This window comes from Chiloscyllium plagiosum, unplaced genomic scaffold (assembly GCF_037043375.1).
Source record: "Chiloscyllium plagiosum isolate Xiang-an unplaced genomic scaffold, Cpla_swu_hap1 HiC_scaffold_9, whole genome shotgun sequence".
In the NCBI taxonomy this organism is placed as follows: Eukaryota; Metazoa; Chordata; class Chondrichthyes; order Orectolobiformes; family Hemiscylliidae; genus Chiloscyllium; species Chiloscyllium plagiosum.
Genome location: NW_028270147.1, coordinates 28,608,117 through 28,628,778, shown reverse-complemented (window position 1 = coordinate 28,628,778; position 20,662 = coordinate 28,608,117). Strand labels below are relative to the sequence as shown.

The 20,662-nt window shown below is 43.0% G+C and overlaps 1 protein-coding gene across 5 annotated transcripts in view; it reads left to right on the top strand.

The window, feature by feature from the left end:
* The first annotated feature begins 390 nt into the window (after window positions 1-390).
* hyi (hydroxypyruvate isomerase) overlaps window positions 391-20,662 on the top strand; it is a 67,297-nt gene continuing 47,025 nt past the window's right edge. For 2 of the 5 annotated variants that reach the window (XM_087990510.1, XM_043698927.2), the window contains exons 1-5: window positions 391-470; window positions 14,514-14,720; window positions 15,336-15,447; window positions 18,924-19,038; window positions 19,721-19,799. In XM_087990510.1, the coding sequence (XP_087846636.1) occupies window positions 14,519-14,720; window positions 15,336-15,447; window positions 18,924-19,038; window positions 19,721-19,799 (508 nt within the window). In that variant the 5' untranslated portion in view covers window positions 391-470; window positions 14,514-14,518. Of the gene's footprint in view, window positions 471-5,722; window positions 6,136-6,202; window positions 6,224-14,513; window positions 14,721-15,335; window positions 15,448-18,923; window positions 19,039-19,720; window positions 19,800-20,662 lie in introns of those variants that run through there. The other 3 variants (XM_043698928.2, XM_043698929.2, XM_087990509.1) reach the window with 3 other exon arrangements.

The window sequence follows — 20,662 nt, the reverse complement described above, 5'->3', positions numbered from 1 at the left end:
TCAAAACCAACAGCTCCAAAATCTAGGAAGTACAAACCTTGCCTGGCACATGCCTCTAATGTACAGTTAGGAACCTCAAGGCTAGAATAGCTTGCCTTGACTGGTAAGAGGAACTGAATTCTGGTGAGTTGGCCTATTATTAAGCATTCATGAATGGCAAATAGATAAAAAAAAAGAGGGCCAGTTGGACCTGCCCTTTAATTTCCATTTCCTAAATTGCAAAGGTTCATCCCATCATCCGGATAAGGAATTTTTATTTGCCGCACTGGTTCCCTGCCAAATTGGTTCCCTCCAAACCACTCTGGCTCTATCCCAATTCCCACCAGCAGTATAAAGGACTAATCTAGTTCAATACAAGCCACTGTGTGGTGCTATGGAGCGGATTTTTTTAATAGGGCAATGTGTGCATTCAGTGGAAGGTGAAAGAGCAGCAGTTTAGGTGGAGTGAATTAATATTACCCTTTTAAAAGGTATTTTGCAGATAAAAAATATCCTTTAAAGATCATCTTCTTTTGCAGGAGTTTATGTTTTTAAAACAAAACATATCTGTGGTTGAACACAATTCTGCATGCTGACAGTATGTATTGTAGGCCTCAGTATTGCTTACAGCTTTATTTAGAAACTGCCCTGTTCACAAAGTGCTGTGTTTTGGGTGGTTTGCAAATTGAGGCTGCTGGAAACCAAGGCCTGTTTTACAACTTGCAAATCTGCAGGTTTGCTGGATTAGGGTTGTGGAAATTAATATTTACAGTGAATGGATATATTCTATGTAGAATTTTTTTATGCAATACTTTGTAAATTATTTAAAAAAAAATTTAATGGTTATTGGAAGTCTGTTTTTGGGACCTGATTTGCAGATGATGTGTTTCTGAGGTGGCTGGAGGGGAATCAGTGAGTGACTGCAGGATTATGGATTCATTAGGGGACTGTTGAAAGCTGTTCCTGTAATGAATTTTTGTCAACTGCGTTTGGGATTTCAATCCAGACTGGCCAAGAGTTGCACTCCCAGCGTAAGAAAGGTCTCCAAATGCTTTTGGGCAGGCTTGAAGCAGGAAATGTGGAGGCTTGATCAGAGGCTTTGGTGAAAGAGCTAGTTTTCAGGTGGCATTTAAAGGATTGGGAAGCATATCAGGTTTGGGACAAGCATTTCAGGGAACATAAAAACTTACAAAATAGGAGTACAAATAGACCATTCGACCCCTGTAATACGATGTAGCGCCCTTTTTGCTGTAGCGTGAGGGAACGGGGAAACCAGTGGTAGACTCAAGGCAGATAAACACAAGTTGTGGACTGGAATGTTGGGCTGGGTGATAGCATTCTAGATGACATAGAGCCGTACAGCACAGAAACAGACCCTTTGGTCCAGCCCGTCCATGCTGACCAAGTTTCCCAAACTAAACAAGTCACATTTGGCTCATAATCCCTCTCAGCCTTTTCTATTCCTGTATTTGTCCAAATGTCCTTTTAAATGTTGTAACTGTACCTGCATCTGCCATTTTCTCTGATAGTTCATTTCACCCTCTGTGTGGAAAGGTTGCCCCTCCGGTCCCTTTTAAATCTTCCTCTTCTCACCTTAAAAATATGCCCCCTGCTTTTGAATTCCCCCCCCCCAGGGTAAAGACCTTTACTGTCCACCTTTTATTTATGTGGAGTAAAAATCTGAATTCAGGCCATATATCCCCACTGGCATCTTGAACGCGTTTGACAGAGGCAGAGATATATAGGTCCTTTTTTTCGTGACATCGATCTGAAGGAAATTTTCATTTATCCAACAGTTATTGTCAGATGGACAGTTTGAAAATTTTGACCGGAACATTAGTGCGCTGGGGAAGGAGAATTGGCTATCACTACTTTGTCCGTTACTAATTGTCTAATCTTCTCCATCGCTCCTACCCTCTAAGATCTCTGAGCTGTTGACATTCTGTCCACTTCTTCACATTAAAGATTGGCAGCCATGTTGTCAGCTGCCTCAGGCCTCACTGGGGTTCCTTCCTTAAACACCACCTTTCAGATGCTACATAAGCCAACAGGAAAATATAGCACCATTGTAGGAAATACATGGTGTATGGAGAAACACCTTTAACGAGCCTGTGTCTTATATAGATTACAGTTCAGGGAAAAGGATCAAATTTAATGAGATTCAAGATTGCTCAGCGCTGCTCAGAAATCTCCCTGTGTGTATTTTTTGAAGTTTGGAATGGTTCACCGAATGTGCACAGAAGTTACACTTTTCAGAAACAAGGTTGCCAGAAGTGCACTGCAGTCTGAAACCGACAAGCTTCCAATCTGCCAAGTTCCCTGATCAAACAATTAATTTGATTGTTCTCCGTCTCTGTTGGCTTGACAATTACACATTGCAGCCTTAAAGAGCAACTGCTGCATCTGAATAATATATCATGCATTACACAGTATGCACTGACTTCCTTAATTACTCACTTACAGTATCAGGAGAGATAGGGCACTGTATAAAACACACACCTGTCACATTTCAGAATTCAACTGAAAAATATCCATTCTTTTTAAGCACAGTAGCAAGCTTCTCAGTTCCTGCTAGCATTTCTAATCTTACTCTTGTGGCCTTTCTCCCTAGTTAAGGGGTGGAATTTACAAGTAATGTACTATAACCTCCATCAATTAGCCTGTAATGCAGTTCAGCATCTGCCTAATTATGTTGCTTCATCACAGAAGATAACCACAAAGAGACAAACCGAGTATATCTTAATGCCTGAGCAACTATATTCAGCCTAGTCGTGAGCAATACGATGTAAACTCCACTTAGATACATTTAAAAATCCCATGAAATTCATTCCAGCTCACATATTCTCTTTGTAAACATGATGGAAAGCGGTGGGTAATCCAAGAAGTGCTTTCTCTCCACAGATGCTGCCAGACCTGCTCAGTTTCTCCAGCAATGTCGGTTTTAGTTGCTGGTATATAGTGTCTGCCCATCAACTACATTACAGCAGTATCTGCACTTCAAAAGTATATAATGGATTGTAAAATATTTTGAAGTATCAAGTGACCTTGAAATGTGCTATATCGATGCAAAATTTTCTTTTCCCACCGGACGTTTTCAATGGCTGATGATCATTGCGTAGTAAAAGAAATCCATAATTCAGAAAATCCTGATTGCCCACTTCCCTATTTGAAGTGTGGTAGATGACATGGTACCTTCTCATCAATTTCTGTATCAGCACGAGATGTGTTTGCTGATGCCCAGTTCAGAAATACCTCCGATTTAATCTTTTCATCCGTGTTCCAATCCTTCCACAGCCTTATCTTTCACTATCTTCATAACTTTCTTCCTCTGTCTTTGCAATCTCCTGTAGCATTAGAAGCCTCTGAGATCTCTGGATAACCCTGATTCTGGTCTCATAAGTGTTTTATTTTCATTTCTTCAGCTTCCAAGGCCCTAAGCTTCTTTAATTCCTCCCCAAACCGCTTAGCTCTCTCACCCGCACTCTCTTCTCCTCCTTACAAATATTCCTTAAAACCTACCTTTGACCTAGTTTTGGGGCACCAGTGTTAATATTTCCTTAATAGGTTAGTTGTCAAATTTTAATTAGTCATGTTCCTGTGAAGCAGTTTGGAATGGTTTCTACATTAAAGGCTGGGCCAGGGTGAGAAGTTAACTTTCTGCTGTTATCCTTCAGGTGACAGAATTGAGAACTGTAGTCACTGTGGGGTCAAATCGTTTTACATAGACTTAGCAATTTTGCAGGTCTTTGTGCTCTGTTCCTCTATTTATAAAGATGATCAAAAGCTCAGGTCTCAGAATGATACATTGAATCATAGAGATGTACAGCACAGAAACAGACCCTTTGGTCCAACTTGGCCATGCCAGCCAGAGATCCCAACCCAATCTAGTCCCACCTGCCAGCACCTGGCCCATATCCGTCTAATCCCTTCCTATTCATATTCCCATCCTTTTAAATGTTGTAATTTTACCAGCCTCCACCACTTCGTCTGGCAGCTCATTCCATATATGCACCCCCCCTCCCCCCCCCCCCTTTGTGTGAAAAAGTTTCCCCTTAGGTCTCTTTTAAATTTTTCCCCTCACCGTAAAGCTGTGCCTTCCAGTTCTCAACTCCCCCACCCCAGGGAAAAGACCTTGTCTATTTACCCTATCCATGCCCCTCATGATTATATAAATCTCTACAAGGTCGCGTCTCAGCCTAGACGCTCCAGGGAAAACAATCCCAGCCTATTCAGCCTCCCCTTGTAATTCAAATCCTCCAACCCTGATACAACTATGGCTTTGTTAGACAATTACACACAACTTGGTCATTCATTGAATGCAGTCATCTCTTTGAAACTGGCCCTACAATATCCAGATCTCATTATCCAAAAAACTTTGGTTTCATCAATAGCAGAATTAAACTTTTTCACTGATTGATCAGTATTTTCTCATTTTAAATTGAAATTAACCAATCTTACAAATGCTTACCACGGAGCACAAAGTAGAAAAGCAAAATAGTGGAAATCTGAACTGTGACTAGAAAATGATGGAAATAGTCACAGACCAGGCAGCATCTGCAGAGGGAAAAACAAACTCAACACATCCGGTTCACAATCTGTGTTAGTTCTGATGAAGAGTCATAGAGCCCTGCCTCTCTCTCTTTCTCTCTCTCTCTGTCTATCTCTTTCTGCGTCTCTGCATAGATACTTCCAGACTTGCTGAGCATTTCCAATACATTCCATTTCTTTTGAACATGACCCCTTTTCTCAAATACTGTAGATTCTGCAAATCAGAAACAAAATCAGAAATTGCTGGAAAAACTCAGCAAGACTGGTAACATTTATGCAGAGAAAGCAGAGTTAACATCTCAAGTCCAGTGACCCTTCTTCAGAACTCCCTTTCAGCAGGAAACCAGCAGTGGCTGCCTGAGATGAAGTTCGGCAAAATATTAAACATCAACTTGAAAAAAATTGGTAACGATATGAAGAAAATGGAAAGAACCTGCTAAACGAAAGAGAAATCAATGTTTGAGAAATAATTGACCATTTAAAAATATATTTTTATATTTTAAAAATTAAAAATATAAAACTATAATATATGGTTTCCAACAGCAAAGCTAACAAAACCTTTTTCTGCTTTTTTGATTAAGAAATACATCTAGAGACAGAGAGAGTGGACCTCAAGTCCAAGTCACCAGGGAAGGGGAGGGGACTGCAGCAAAGTGAAGGTTTTGGTTTTAGGGTTGTATTTGTCTCTGATGGTGCACACTCCAAGTTGGTCACTGTGGAATTGAGATGAAACTAGAAATTGGAAGTGGGTTGCCTTTCAGCCTACATATTCCTCCTTTCCTAAATGAGTTTGTGGATGGATTTTGGGGAGGGGTGGGCTTTTTTGTGACCCCCATCCTTCCCCATACCAATCAACTTCTGTTTATTTGTGTATGTCCAGCTCACTCCCAGTCTCTCTCACACACTCTCAGTCTATTTCATTCTCTCACACTTTCTCTCTCTCTCTCACACACACATTTGTGCACCTATACACACAATTTTTCTCTGTCTTACAGACACACACACTCCCATAGAATCCCTGCAGAAACAGACCATTTGGCCCAACAAGTTCACACTAACCCTCTGAAGGGTATCCCGCCTAGACCTATTCCCTACTTTACCCCTGACTAACCCTGAAGAAGGGCTCATGCCTGAAACGTCGATTCTCCTGCTCCTTGGATGCTGCCTGACCTGCTGCGCTTTTCCAGCAACACATTTTCAGCCCTGACTAACCCCCCTAGCCTGCACATCCCTGGACACTATGCACAATTTAGCATGCCAATCCACCCAACCTGCACATCTTTGGACTGTGAGAGGAAACTGGAACACCCTAAGGAAACCCATGCAGACATGGGGAGAATGTGCAAACTACACACAGACAGTCACCCAAGGTTGGGATTGAACCCGGGTCCCTGGCATTGTGAGGTAGCAGAGCTAACCACTGAGCCAGCGTGCCATCCATTCTCTATTGCAGAGGGAGGGATAAGGTCAGGTCTAGACACAGGTAATGAGCCAGCGTCAGACACTGGGAAGGAGGAGGTCAGGATATCGGGGTGGCATTGTTCAGTCCATGGAAGAGCCGCATACACCATTGAGGAAGGAGGTCAAGAAGGACCTTCGAGTCTAAAGGTGAGCACGACAAGGTTCTTTACCTCATCTTGCACTGCAACAGCCTCCACCCAGGGCCATCAGAATAGCCCATGAGTCACCACACAAGGTAAGAAAGGAAGGATGGGAGGGGGGGGGGAGTTTAGTGTGCCCTACTCAACCAATGTACTCTGTTAGTCAGAACATCAGAAATCATCAGTCAATGAGACTGTAAATCAATGTGGTGTCCTGACTTCATTAGCTACATTGGATACTGTATATTCTGACTGACAAGCTACTCAGCCAATCAACTCAGGCGATGGATCTGGTGATTAGAACTATCAGCTCCTCCCCAGCCCAGATCCTAACTGAAGTTCCCATATAAATGCAAGATTTCCTACTGTGATACCTGGTGGGTATCATCTCACTGGGAGGCAGCTAGAGTTAGCAGTACCATTCTGATCCATTGGAGGTGAGTCGATTGAGGCCCAAGACAGAACAAATCATCCTTTTGATCTTTCTAATGGCAGTCAATCAGGCTGAGAAGTTTGCACTTTGGCCTCACACGCTTCTGTGGGGTAGCTGGTTATGGTGTCATTCCATCCTTTTTGCCTCCTACAGTAACCAGGGCTCGGGTGAAGGAATCACCTACACTCAAGTAACCTTCCCTAATCTTCCACGGCAGTTGGAGAAGGGTTGGTCACCCCACAGAATGGGATCCTCCTCTGCACCCAATGTGGCCTCCTCTATATTGGGGAGACAGGCCGGCTACTTGCGGAGCGTTTCAGAGAACACCTCTGGGACACCCGGACCAACCAACCCAACCACCCTGTAGCTCAACATTTCAATTCCCCCTCCCACTCCACCAAGGATATGCAGGTCTTTGGACTCCTCCATCGTCAGACCACAACAAAACGACGGTTGGAGGAAGAACGCCTCATCTTCCGGCTAGGAACCCTCCAACCACAAGGGATGAACTCGGATTTCACCAGTTTCCTCATTTCCCCTCCCCCCACCCTGTCTCAGTCAAATCCATCAAATTCAGCACCGCCTTCCTAACCTGAGATCTTCTTCCCGACCTCTCCGTCCCCACCCCAGTCTGACCTATCACCCTCACCTTGACCTCTTTCCACCTATCACATTTCCGACGCCCCTCCCCCAAGTCCCTCCTCTTAGCCTTTTATCTTAGCCTGCTGGACAAACTTTCCTCATTTCTGAAGAAGGGCTTATGCCCGAAACGTCGATTCTCCTGTTCCCTGGATGCTGCCTGACCTGCTGCGCTTTTCCAGCAACACATTTCCAGCTCTGATCTCCAGCATCTGCAGACCTCACTTTCTCCCCACAGAATGGGATGCCTGCCCAAGCTACTGCTCCCAAGTCTCACTGGGGAAATGTTCACTTCTTGTTGATCTTGCATTTCCTACATCACCACAGCAACTATACCTCCGTGACTAAATGGCACAGTGGCTCAGTGGTTAGCTCTCTTGCCTCACAGCACCAGGGACACAGGTTTGATTCCAGCCTTGGGTGACTGTCTGTGTGGAGTTTGCACATTCTCCCCGTGTCTGTGTGGGTTTCCTCTGGGTGTTCTGGTTTCCTCCCACAATCAAAAGGTGTGATACTGGAAAAGCACAGCTGGTCAGGCATCATCTGAGGAGCGGGAGAGTCGACATTTTGAGCATAAGCTCTCCATTAGCAATGAAGAGCTTATGCTTGAAACCTTCACTCTCCTGCTCCTCGGATGCTGCTCAACCTGCTGTGCTTTTCCAGCATCACACCTTTTGACTCTGATCTCCAGTATCTGCAGTCCACACTTTGTCCTTTTCTCCCACAGTCCAAAGATGTGCAGGTTGGGTGGATTGCCCATGCTAAATTGTCCAGGGATGTGCAGGCTAGAGGGTTTAGCCATGGGAAATGCAGGGTTGCAGGAATGGGTTGGGTCTGGATGGGATGCTCTTCAGAGGGTTGGTGTGGACTCAATGGGCAAATAGTCTGTTTCCACACTGTAGGGACTCTATGACTAAAGTGCCTTGAGATGTCCAGTACATATGCAAGTCTTCCTTCCTTGCCTTCATTCTTACGATTGTAATCTGATGTGGAGGAACCAATGTTGGACTGGGGTGGACAAAGTTAAAAATCGCACAACACCAGGTTATAGTCCAACAGGTTTATTTGGAAGCATTCGCTTTTGGAGCTTTTGCACCACTTCGAAAGCTAGTGCTTCCAAATAAACCTGTTGGACTATAACCTGGTGTTGTGTGAATTGTAACCTGAAACAGTTTAAGTTCACTGATTGTCATTGTCCAGTGTGACTTTTTGCTGGACTCTTATGTTCCCATCCGCCACAGGAAATATATGAGTACAACACCCATCAATTTAACACGCTCTTTCTCCCGAGTCTTACACTCCAGCTCCTTAATTGTACGTTACTGGAGCCCTGCAATCATATTGGTAAATTTAATTGGTGTGTTACAGATAACTATTTTCTAAATTTAGGCTTTTTTAAAATCTAATTGTAAATATCATTAAGCGTTATCATTAGTGTTTTCTCACCATTTCTCTGCAGCTCCCAAGGCCTCCAGATTTCTTTTCCCTAAGTGTTTTGTTGTTATGGAAACCCATGCAGGTTCGTTTTTATGCAACAGGATCATTCGCCCTGAGGTCTTTTACTAGAATGACTTAATTTAAAACCAGTATGGGGTTGATTCATTTAAGTTAATTTATATGCAATAAGGAGAGCAAAAATATCAATAATAAATCAACTGCCAAGTTCCAGAACTCTAGTATTTTAATCCTCATTGATGGAATAAAATTTAATAATTAACTATAAAAGTTAATGATTGTAGAATTAATTATCTTCCAGGCCCTGTCTGTGATTAGTGCTGGGTTAGTAATGTTGTGTTTGATCTCATACTTCCTCTCTGCTATTGTAATTGGTAATTCTGTCTGCACACTGTCACTTTACATTGATTTGCTACAATTTTCTCCCTCGCATTTGGGCAGCTGATTGGCTGAGGTAGACATTGGTCATTGTAGGTGTTAAGTGGGCATCAGGAGAGCTCCCATTTTGGGGAGTGGTGTCCAAAGACAGCTTAAAGGCGTCTGAATTAAATTGAGCTGGGACACCTTTCACGTATGCCTGAAGTCTGCCTTCAACAGGTATTACCCTGTCATATTTAATGTGAATAATGGGGACCATCTACTTGGTGTAGGCCTCGTTTATGACAGAATCCAATCTGTGCTGGGCCTGCTCTGCTGCAGCCTATGCCGCAGCCGTCAATGCAACTTGGATTGTTTTCTGGAAAAGGTAGCTGCAATTCCAAAAGGACCTAGTCGCAACACTGTAACCATTGTTGTTCAAACAAAACCTGGTCTGGCCTACATGTGACTCCAGTCCCACAGTAATGTGGTTGACTCTTAACTGGCCTCTGGGCAATAAGGGATGGGCAACCAGTGACGCCCACGTCCTGTGAATGGATAAAATAAATCCCATTTAGTTCACTAATGCCTTTTAAGGAAGTAAATCTGCTGTCCCTCCCTGGTCTTACCTAAATGCAACTCCAGACCGACAGGAAAGTGCTTGACTCTGAAATGGTCTATCAAGGTGCTCCAAAGTATCAAACACTAGAAAAGTCTAAAGGAAGAAATGAAACTGGAAAGACCACCTGATATTGCACTAGACACCAGGCATGCTAATAATGAAGTCAAGATTAGAGTGGTGCTGGAAAAGCACAGCAGCTCAGGCAGCATCTGAGGAGCAGGAAAATCGACATTTCGGGCAGGAGTGCTTCATCAGAAATGAGGCTGGGAGCCTCCGGGGTGGAGAGAGAAATGAACCCAGCCCTGTCCACCCTGCAACGTCTTTCTTACTAACATTTGAGGACCATTAAAAATTTGGGAGACTGTCTCACGGACTAATCAAGGATCTCAACATCACAGATGCTAATTCAAGTCACTCCCTGTGATGTCGAGAAACAGCTGAAGGGAATAATTCTCAAGGCTTGAGCTCCAGAATTAGTCACACCCCTAGCTGAATGTTTCCAATACAACTACAGCACTGGCACCTCCCTGACAGTTTATGCCCAGGTATAACTTGTCCACAAAAAGCAAGATGAATTCAAACTGGTTAACTACAACAAAGTGATGCAAGACATCATCGACACTGCTATCAATATAAAACATGCAAAGGAATAACCCGCTCACTGGCGCTCAGTTCTGGCTCTGCCAGGGCCATTCAGCTCCTGGCCTCGTTATAACCTTATTCAAATGTGGGCACGAGCTGAGATCCAGGAGTGAGATGAGAGGGACTACCCTCAAAATTAAGCCTGCATTTGAGTGTGGCAACAAGGAACACTAGCAAATCTGGAGTCCATGGAAATCAGGGAAACACACTCCTGGTTAGAGTCAAAACTGCCACAAAGGAAGATGGTTGAGATTCTTAAAGGTGAACCATTATCAGGTCATCACTGGAGGAGTTCCTCAGGATCTTTTTTTTATATTTTCTAATTAATCTGTTCAGAGACATTATTACATTCCTCTGGGCTTGATGGGACTTGAACCCCGACCTCCAGGCTTAAAGCTAGGGCTACTACCACGGTGCCACAAGAACCCTAGTTCCTCAAGGTACTGTCATAGGCCAACCCATCTTCAGATGCTTCATCAATGACCTTCCCTCCATCTTAAAATCAGAAGTAGGAATGTTCACCAGTGATTGCACTGTATTCAGCACCATTTATGATTTCTCAGATACTGAAACAGTCCATGTTCAAATGCAGTGGTTTTGGACAATGCGCAAGCTTGGGCTAATAAGTGGTTAATAATATTAATGTCATGGAAGTACCAGGCAATGACTATCTCCAATGAGGGAAGATCTAATTTGTCAGCCCTCGACATTCCAGGTTCAAGTCCCATCAAGCCCAGAGGAATGTAATAATATCTCTAAACAGGTTAATTAGAAAATATTTTTTAAAACCCTGAGGAACTCCTCCAGTGATAATTGGCATTAGCAACACCAGATTACCCACTATCAACAGCCTAGGAGTTACCATTGATCAAGAACTGAACTGGATCACTCACTTAAATGCTGTGACTGCAAGATCGGATCAGGGACTAGGAATTCTGCAGCATGGAACTCACCTCCTGTCAATACAAAGCCTGTCCACCATCTCCAAGGCACAAGTCAGAAGTGTGATGGAATATTCTCCACTTATTGGGTGCAGCACCAATAACATTAAAGAAGATTGACACTATTTGGGACAAAGTTATGCGCTTGATTGGCATCCCATCCAAGACCTTCAGTGACATAGGCTGTCAGGGAAGGATGTCGTGAAAATGTGGAACTTTTTCAAGGAACAGATACGACGTGTCCTTGATATGTATGTACCTGTCAGGCAGGAAAGAAATGGTCGTGTGAGGGAACCTTGGTTGACGAGGGAGGTTGAATGTCTTGTAAAGAGGAAGAAGGAGGCTTACATAAGGTTGAGGAAACAGGGGTCAGACAGAGCAGTGGAGGGATACAGGATAGCCAGAAGGGACCTGAAGAAAGGGATTAGGAGAGCTAAGAGAGGGCATGAAAAATCTTTGGCGGATAGGATCAAGGATAACCCAAAGGCATTTTATGCGTATGTGAGAAACATGAGAATGACGAGAACGAGGGTAGGTCCAATCAGGGACAGTAGTGGGAGACTGTGTATTGAGTCGGAAGAGATAGGAGAGGTCTTGAATGAGTACTTTTCTTCAGTATTTACGAATGAGAGGGACCGTATTGTTGAAGAGGAGAGTGTGAAATGGACTGGTTAGGAAGGAGATACTTGTTAGGAAGGAAGATGTGTTGGACATTTTGAACAACTTGAGGATAGACAAGTCCCCCGGGCCTGATGGGATATATCCTAGGATTATGTGGGAAGCAAGAGAGGAAATTGCAGTACCGTTGGCAATGATCTTTTCATCTTCACTGTCAACGGGGGTGGTACCAGGGGACTGGAGAGTGGCGAATGTTGTGCCCCTGTTCAAAAAAGGGAATAGGGATAACCCCGGGAATTACAGGCCAGTTAGTCTTACTTCGGTGATAGGTAAAGTAATGGAAAGGGTACTGAGGGATAGGATTTATGAGTATCTGGAAAGGCACTGCTTGATTAGGGACAGCCAGCACGGATTTGTGAAGGGTAGGTCTTGCCTTACAAGTCTTATTGAATTCTTTGAGGAGGTGACCAAGCATGTGGATGAGGGTAGAGCAGTGGATGTAGTATACATGGATTTTAGTAAGGCATTTGATAAGGTTCCCCATGGTAGGCTTATGCGGAAAGTCAGGAGGCATGGGATAGAGGGAAATTTGGCCAATTGGATGGAAAACTGGCTAACCGGTCAAAGTCAGAGAGTGGTGGTAGATGGTAAATATTCAGCCTGGAGCCCAGTTACAAGTGGAGTTCTGCAGGGATCAGTTCTGGGTCCTCTGCTGTTCGTAATTTTTATTAATGACTTGGATGAGGGAGTCGAAGGGTGGGTCAGTAAATTTGCAGATGATACGAAGATTGGTGGAGTTGTGGATAGTGAGGATGGCTGTTGTCGGCTGCAAAGGGACTTAGATATGATGCAGAGCTGGGCTGAGGAGTGCAGATGGAGTTCAACCCTGCCAAGTGTGAGGTTGTCCATTTTGGAAAGACAAATAAGAATGCGGAATACAGGGTTAACAGTAGGGTTCTTAGTGAGGTGGAGGAACAGAGGGATCTTGGGGTCTATGTTCATAGATCTTTGAAAGTTGCCACTCAGGTGGATAGAGCTTGTAAGAAGGCCTATGGTGTATTAGTGTTCATTAGCAGAGGGATTGAATTCAAGAGTCGTGAAGTGATGTTGCAACTGTACAGGACTTTGGTTAGGCCACATTTGGAGTACTGTGTGCAGTTCTGGTCGCCTCACTTTAGGAAAGATGTGGAAGCTTTGGAGAGGGTGCAGAGAGATTTACCAGGATGTTGCCTGGAATGGAGAATAGGTCGTACGAGGATAGGTTGAGAGTACTAGGCCTTTTCTCGTTGGAACAGCGAAGGATGAGGGGTGACTTGATAGAGGTTTATAAGATGATCAGAGGAACAGATAGAGTAGACAGTCAGAAACGTTTTCCCCGGGTGCAACAGAGTGTTACAAGGGGACATAAATTTAAGGTGAAGGGTGGAAGGTATAGGGGAGATGTCAGGGGTGGGTTCTTTACCCAGAGAGTGGTGGGGGCATGGAATGCGCTGCCTGTGGGAGTGGTAGAGTCAGAATCATTGGTGGCCTTTAAGCGGCAATTGGATAGGTACATGGATGGGTGCTTAAGCTAGGACAAATGTTCGGCACAACATCGTGGGCCGAAGGGCCTGTTCTGTGCTGTATTGTTCTATGTTCTAACACTGTGCACTGACTACAAAATGCACTTCGGTATCTCAAGAAAGCTCCTTCGACAGCATTTTCCAAACCCCAGTCTCTAGCATCCAGATAGACAAAGCAGTAGATGCATGGGAACACCACTACCTGAAGGTAACCACACACCATCCTGACTTGGTACTATATCATTGTTCCTTCACTCTCACCAAGTCAAAATCATAGTGTTCTCTTCCTTACAGGACCAGGTGTCTCAGCACTCCAAGGCCTTCTGTGACTCAAGAAGGCAGTTTACCAGCACCTTCTCTCGGGCAACAAATACTGGCCTACCAGCAATGCCTATGTCCCATGAATGAATAAAGAACAGTTTAACAATAAATCTACATAACTTTAAATGGACATTTTAGTGCTGAAGGAATATCTGCTGGCAATTCTGATTATTCATTAACCTTCCATGCTAAAGAATCTGAACCGGAGGACTGAGCAAAAGTTTTGTAATGAACAAATAAAAAATGCAGAAGGTTTCTCTCCTGGTAAATGTTAAATTATTAGTACTCTTTGAAATATGTGACAAAATGATGTAATCACAGCTGGTGGTTAAAATGATCACACATTGCATGGATCACCCACTGTGACATTACATTGAAGGATAATAAAGTTCCATAATTAACTTCTCAAATGAATCTATATTTAGGAGAAATGTTGTAGAATATTTGTTGTTTAATGAATATCATCCAAAAAGAGAAGGTTTTACTGTCTGTTAAATTTGCTTAATAGGCCATTGAAAAATAGCAGTCTAATGTAGCTTCATCATACCTGCTTTTTTGTGTTTAAAGCAATAAGGAGTGAGTCACTAAAGATGAATACAAATTGTGTGTGGCAGTAGTGAATTGTAGTAATTCAGTCATGCCCTTCAATATGTGTAATAACTGTGTGCTAATGATAATGCACAGAGCAATTTTGGCATTTCAATCAATCTGTGCTCTGACCTTTAGAGAATGAGATTTCACCTTTGGACCTTTCAAAGCTTTTCACTGATACTTTTCCTTCCATTTCGCTTGCAGTCCCAATGTCGTATCCCCTGCATTTCGCTGCCAATCTCTCCTGGCTTTTCCTGGAGTTGGATAACTTGTCCGAACGGGTGGAAGCAGCTGCCCGGGCAGGATTCAAAGCAGTGGAGGTGGCATGGCCGTATGATACTGAAGCAACAGAGCTAAAGAAAGTTTTGGAGAGGAATGGAATGGAGATTGTACTGATTAATACCCCACCTGGTAAATATATATCCATTAATTCCAAATCCAAAATGCATGCCTAAAGGATTAAAATGTGAGGGTTAAATAATCAACCACTATGTAAAGTTTAGATTCAATCATAAATACTTCAGTAGTGAATCCCCTAGAGTCATAGAGTCATACAGCATGGAAACAGACCCTTCGGTCCAACTCATTCATGCCGACCAGGTTTCCCAATCTAGGTCCTGGGCCTCCTCCATCGCCAAATCCTTACCACCTGCCACCTGGAGGAAGAACACCTCATCTTCCACCTTGGGACCCTCCAACCACATGGGATCAATGTGGATTTCACCAGTTTCCTCATTTCCCATGCCCACCTTATCCCAAATCCAACCTTCCAACTTGGCACTGCCCTCTTGACCTGATCATCTTCCTTCCCACTTATCCGCTCCACCCTTCTCTCCGACCTATCACCTTCTCCCTCACCTTCATCCACCCATCGCATTCGCAGCTACCTTCCCCCAGCCCCCCGCCCCTCCTCCCCCCCTACCCACCTTCCCATTTATCTCTCAGATTCCCAGCCCACATCCTTCCACCCCACAGCTCATTAGATATCTTGCTGGATTTTTTCTGTGTTGGCTTTCTCCTTTCCAGGAAACAAAGCAAAAGGAGAACTGGGGCTTGGAGCACTTCCTATGCAGCAAGTGGAATTCCGAACAGGACTGGAATTGGCAGTGAAGTATGCTAAAACTGTAGGGTGCAAACAGTGAGTATCATTCAGGTGCTAGTTTAGGACTTTTGCCATTTATATTGTAGTTACATAGTGAAAGCAAACCCCTTAAGCCAAGCAATAGCCTGCTGATTGGTTAAATTTTGAGATGATCAGTCTGTTATGTAGTCTATAGAGGGAACACTTCTCGGTAATGTGCAGCATTGATTGCATCTCCCCACTTAGAGATTTCTAGTCAGGTCTCAGAAGTAGAAGTTAGATGTGCAGGGACCCCCAACGTTTTCTAGGTCTGTTGAAGAATGACCACTGTCACTGTGGTAAATCAAAGCCTGCCTTTTGACAAATAAGGTTTTGGACAAGGCTTTGTTAGTGACTTCCCCTGTTTCCAATCTTTGATTCAATATGTGTCTGCTGGTGAATCTTATTCAGGAAAGTTGATTCATATGGGGTGATGAGATGGAAGACAGACAGTAGGTGGTTTGAACATGTCATCCAAAACTGGAATGTGAGAAGTAGCATGAACGGTTCCAATCAGCTTGTGGGTTTTTGTCAGTCAACATGTGTGTAGCGGAGTGCTGCTTAAGAAGACAAGAAGCTAGAGGTTATTGATTGGAAGCTTCCAATTATAATACTCATTGTTGTATTCAACTGAGTGTCAGTGAGATGTGTGTTTTGACAGACAGGTACACAGTGCAGTGCTGCAGGGTGTGATAGCGCAAATGCTGAGGTTCAGGCTGTTGCAGCATCAGCATCCCATGTAGAACCGATACTTTGGCAACTGATACATCTAAAACCGATTAACTCAGCTGGATTTTGGGTAAAGTGAGAGCAGGGAGAATGTAGAAATGTTCAGAGAAGAGAGCAAGAGAAATTAAAGCAAGGTCAGGGAGAGGGGGAGAAGTGTACTGTAGGGCAATGGCAATAGAAGATAAAGCAAGAGGCAAGAAAGGGAGAGACCTGCTGTAAGACTGTAGAATGTCAGAAGTCACATGACACCAGTTATAGTTTGACAGGTTTATTTGAAATCATAAGCCTTTGGAGTGCTGCTCCTTCGTCAGGTGAATACCAGTAAGACTGGAGAGTGGAGGAGAGGCCATGGGTGCAGACTTAGTAACATATTCCATGTAATTAATAATCCAGTGGACTCTCTATGGTCCTGACAGAGCCGCAGAACTGAATTATATAATTACAAAACTGCATTTGTCTAGATACCCAGTTGGACGGGTTACTGGACTGGTGGATATGATATGATCGCTGCTTATAGGTTTCAAAAGGGGCGAGATAATGTCAACCATGGCAAACATAGAGTGCAGAACTCATGGCTCAAGATTGAATGGGATTTAAATTCAAAACTCATCTATGGTGATAATGTTTTTGTGAACATCTAGAAAATCTGTGAAATGGACTCCCAAAACAGATAATGGAAGATAGAAGTATTTATTCATTCAAGTGCAAATTAGATAGATTCTGTTCAGTGAATAAAAAAATTCACTGAGACATGATAATGGTATAAGTATAGTGTGCTTGCCTGGAATGGATAATTTCAGCTTTATGGCGCCAAAACTCTCCATTACTACAGGTTTTCCTTCCCATTTGCTAGTTCCATCGTAGGTTAATTGATAAAAGATGAATTGCCATGATTAGTGAACAACTCCATTAATACTGTATCATACAACTACCAAAATGCTAGAAGGTAAACTAAGTGAAACTTGCTCATTTACTGTGCCTATTGTTCTCATTCTTGTATTCCTAGTTGGCTACTGACCTGGACTACTAAACCCGAGTTCAGACACCAAAGTTCAGTTTGAAAATTTAGATTCAATTTAGAATCTGGAAATAAGCACAGAGTAATAGTCAAGAGAATCCATAGAATCATAGAATCTCTACAATGTTGAAAGAGGCCATTTGGCCCATTGAGTCCACACCAACTCTCTGAAGAGCATCCCACCCAGACTCAGTCTCCCTTTCACCGCATCCCTGGATTCGCCATGGCTAATCCACCTAGCCTGCACATCCCTGGACACTTTTGACAAGTTAGCATGGCCAATCCTTCTAACCTACACATCTTTTGGACTATGGGAGGAAACCAGTGTACCAATGGAAACCCACAAAGACACAGGGAGAATGTGCAAACTCCACACAGACAATCACCCAAAGGCTGAGATTGAACCTGGGTCCCTGGTGCTATGAGGCAGCAGTTCTAACCACTGAGCCACTGTGGCACCCCTCACCCCCACCCCCCATCTCCATGAAATTTGGATGGACTACAAATACATTCTACCTTTAGAATTTCTTGTACATTGATGATTTGGACTGCAGCTGAGTTAGTGGGGCATGTGAGAAACATTGACGAAACATGCTACTTGAACCTTCAGCTCAATAACCACAGGTTAATGATCAAATGTATATTTCACTAATAAATTCTTGAAGCAATGAAACTAAAGCTAAATATCAGAAGAAAATTAGAAATACTTTAGCCAGACAATAACTGAGAACAAAAGTAATGAAATCTGCCTATATATCTGAAGTTCAACTTGGGACTTAAAACTTGCAGCACCGGGTGACACGTTAGCTCAGTGGTTAACACTACTGCCTCGCAGCGCCAGGGGCCTGGGTTCAATCCCAGCCTAGGGCGACTGTCTGCGTGGAGTTTGCACATTCTCCCTGCGTCTGCGTGGGTTTCCTCTGGGTGCTCCGGTTTCCTCCCACACTCCAAACCTGTGCAGGTCAGGTGAATTGGCCACGCTAAATTGTCCATAGTGATAGGTGCATTAGTGGGGAGTAGGGGAATGGGTCTGGGTGGGTTACTCTTCGGAGGGTCGGTGTGGACATCTTGGGCTGAAGAGCCTTTTTCCACACTGTAGGAAACTGAATCTACGTCCATAAATAAATTGGGAAAAGGCAGCCACTTGGCTCACCAAGCCCGTAGTGATAATGAATGGGGCGGCGATGATAATGTTATAATGATATATTAACTAAGTAGTCACTGGAATAATAATCTAGAACCCATGCTAATGTTTTGGCAGCATGAGTTGAAATCACATCATTTGAATTCAATAAAAATCTGGAATAAACAGCAAGCCTAATGGTGACTATGTAACCACTGTCGATTGTTATAAATATCCACCTGGTTCATTAATGTCCTTTAGGGAAGGAAATCTGCTCTCCTTACCTGATCTGGACTACATGTAACTCCAGACCACAGCAATGTGTTGACTCTTAACTGCCTATGACTCCCAACCAAGTGACACCCTACATCCTATGAATGACAAGGAAAAATGTGATCATGGTATTAACCCATGTGGTTCCTTAGAGAAGCAAATCTGATAATCTTATCTGATCTTTATGATGGACCACGAAGCCACTCAGTTATAGGAAACCAAGGTTACTAGAGTTGGACAGTAAATACCAACCTTGCCAGAGAATGAATGCAAAATGTTAGAATAGTCTATAAGATACATTCTAAAGTAATGAGTATGTTTTACGCAGTATTGCTATTCTTTCTGTTGAAGGATCCATTTGATGGCAGGACGTGTTCCAGTGGACCTAGACAGAACATCTGTTGCCAAGGCAATGGAGACCACATTTATAGAAAATCTGAAGTATGCTGCAGACATCCTTTCAAAGGTAACTTTCTAATAGAACAGTAAAACGTCAAAGACTAATGATTCAGGAGGAATGTGGTGATATCTGTTGTGCACAATGACTGTTAATGGATCTACCTCCTCCATCCTCTTCACTATAAATCTGTTTCAGAAAGAGCCTTAAACCGAGAGTACATCTCAGCCTCTGCAGTTTCTGGAATAAAGTTCACATTTAAGAGCCGGCCCCTGTAGTTATGGGTAAAAGCAATTGACTTGGGATTGTTATTGTTGCTGGTGAGATTAGACAGTGGTAATGTTCTGAGTACAATTGAAATAAAAGCAGTAAATGCTGAAACACTCGAGATCAGGCAGCAGCTATGTGGTTTGTGAGATTGGGTTTGCAGGAAAGATCATAGCACCGTTGATTTGAGTCATTAATGAGTTGAGACATGGTATGACTTACATAGAATTTTTTGTTCTTTGAACCAGATATTATTGTTTCCCCCTCTTTTGTCCCTCCCTACTCAATTGTACCTGGAGTGCATAGACTTTTTGCCTGTCCATAGCCCCTTTACTGTGGGTTACAGTCTTCCAGTCCATCCATTGATGGACTGGAAGACTGGCTGATACTATAATTTTTCAACCTTCCAAAGATTTGTCTTTTTTTTATTATTTGCCAAACTTAACCACCTGAGCGTAACGTTAAACTTATTACTTTTATTCAGGAAGAGATGCAAGGTTTGATTGAACCTATTAACTCTCGAATCACAGATCCTCGTTACTTCCTGAATACTCCGCATCAAGGTAAGTGTGAATATTGATCTTTAGGCAGCTCCATTCAGGTCTGTAAATTACTCGGGTAGTCAGGTTATTCATAAAATTTAAAAAGCAATTGAGTTTAAATTTACTCAGCTGATGAAGAGTTTGGATAAAGAAATATGTGTCACACACTATGATCACCTCTTGCTATTTTTCATATTATTTATTAGGGAGCAGTACATGAATTGGGAAATATATTGGGCATTTACTAACATATTAAGAGTCTGTGTGCACTTTTGTTGACAATTCCAATGACCATGTAAATTTGTCATTCTATAGTTATACCATCTTGCCAGTGACAGCACTGTCGATTGAGTTTTCTTTGTGTCTTCCTGGTCCCCAGCCTGTCATCTCTTCAAAACAACCTCTTCGACTTTAACAAAACTTGTTCTCCACTTCCCAAATTGCAGTACGTTTTTTTAAAGATATATGAAGATGTAAAATCTAAGTGTCGTACAAAGTAAACATAAATTTGAAATGTTCTTCTGGAATGAAGGTTCTAGAGTATGACAGATACAACCTCCATAATATTTGTTCATCTGCGATCTAAATTTCTGCAAACTCATCTCTGTACTGACCAGCATGGTTTTACTATCTGGGAAGTGAAGCACATATGTTAAGTTTTTAATATATTTCTCATACTGATCCATGCATTAACTTCCATGTCATACAAGTGTCTGGCAGGGTCTGTCTCCAAAGATAGGCTAGGTGAATTAGCCATGGGAAATTAAACACTGCAGCCTTGAAATGGAGGAAAGTATGCCTGCAGTGCGGTTAGGGAGGGAGTATGATTCTAAGTGAGAACCTGATCATTGTCCCATGGTGTTCAACCATTTTACTATTGCTGA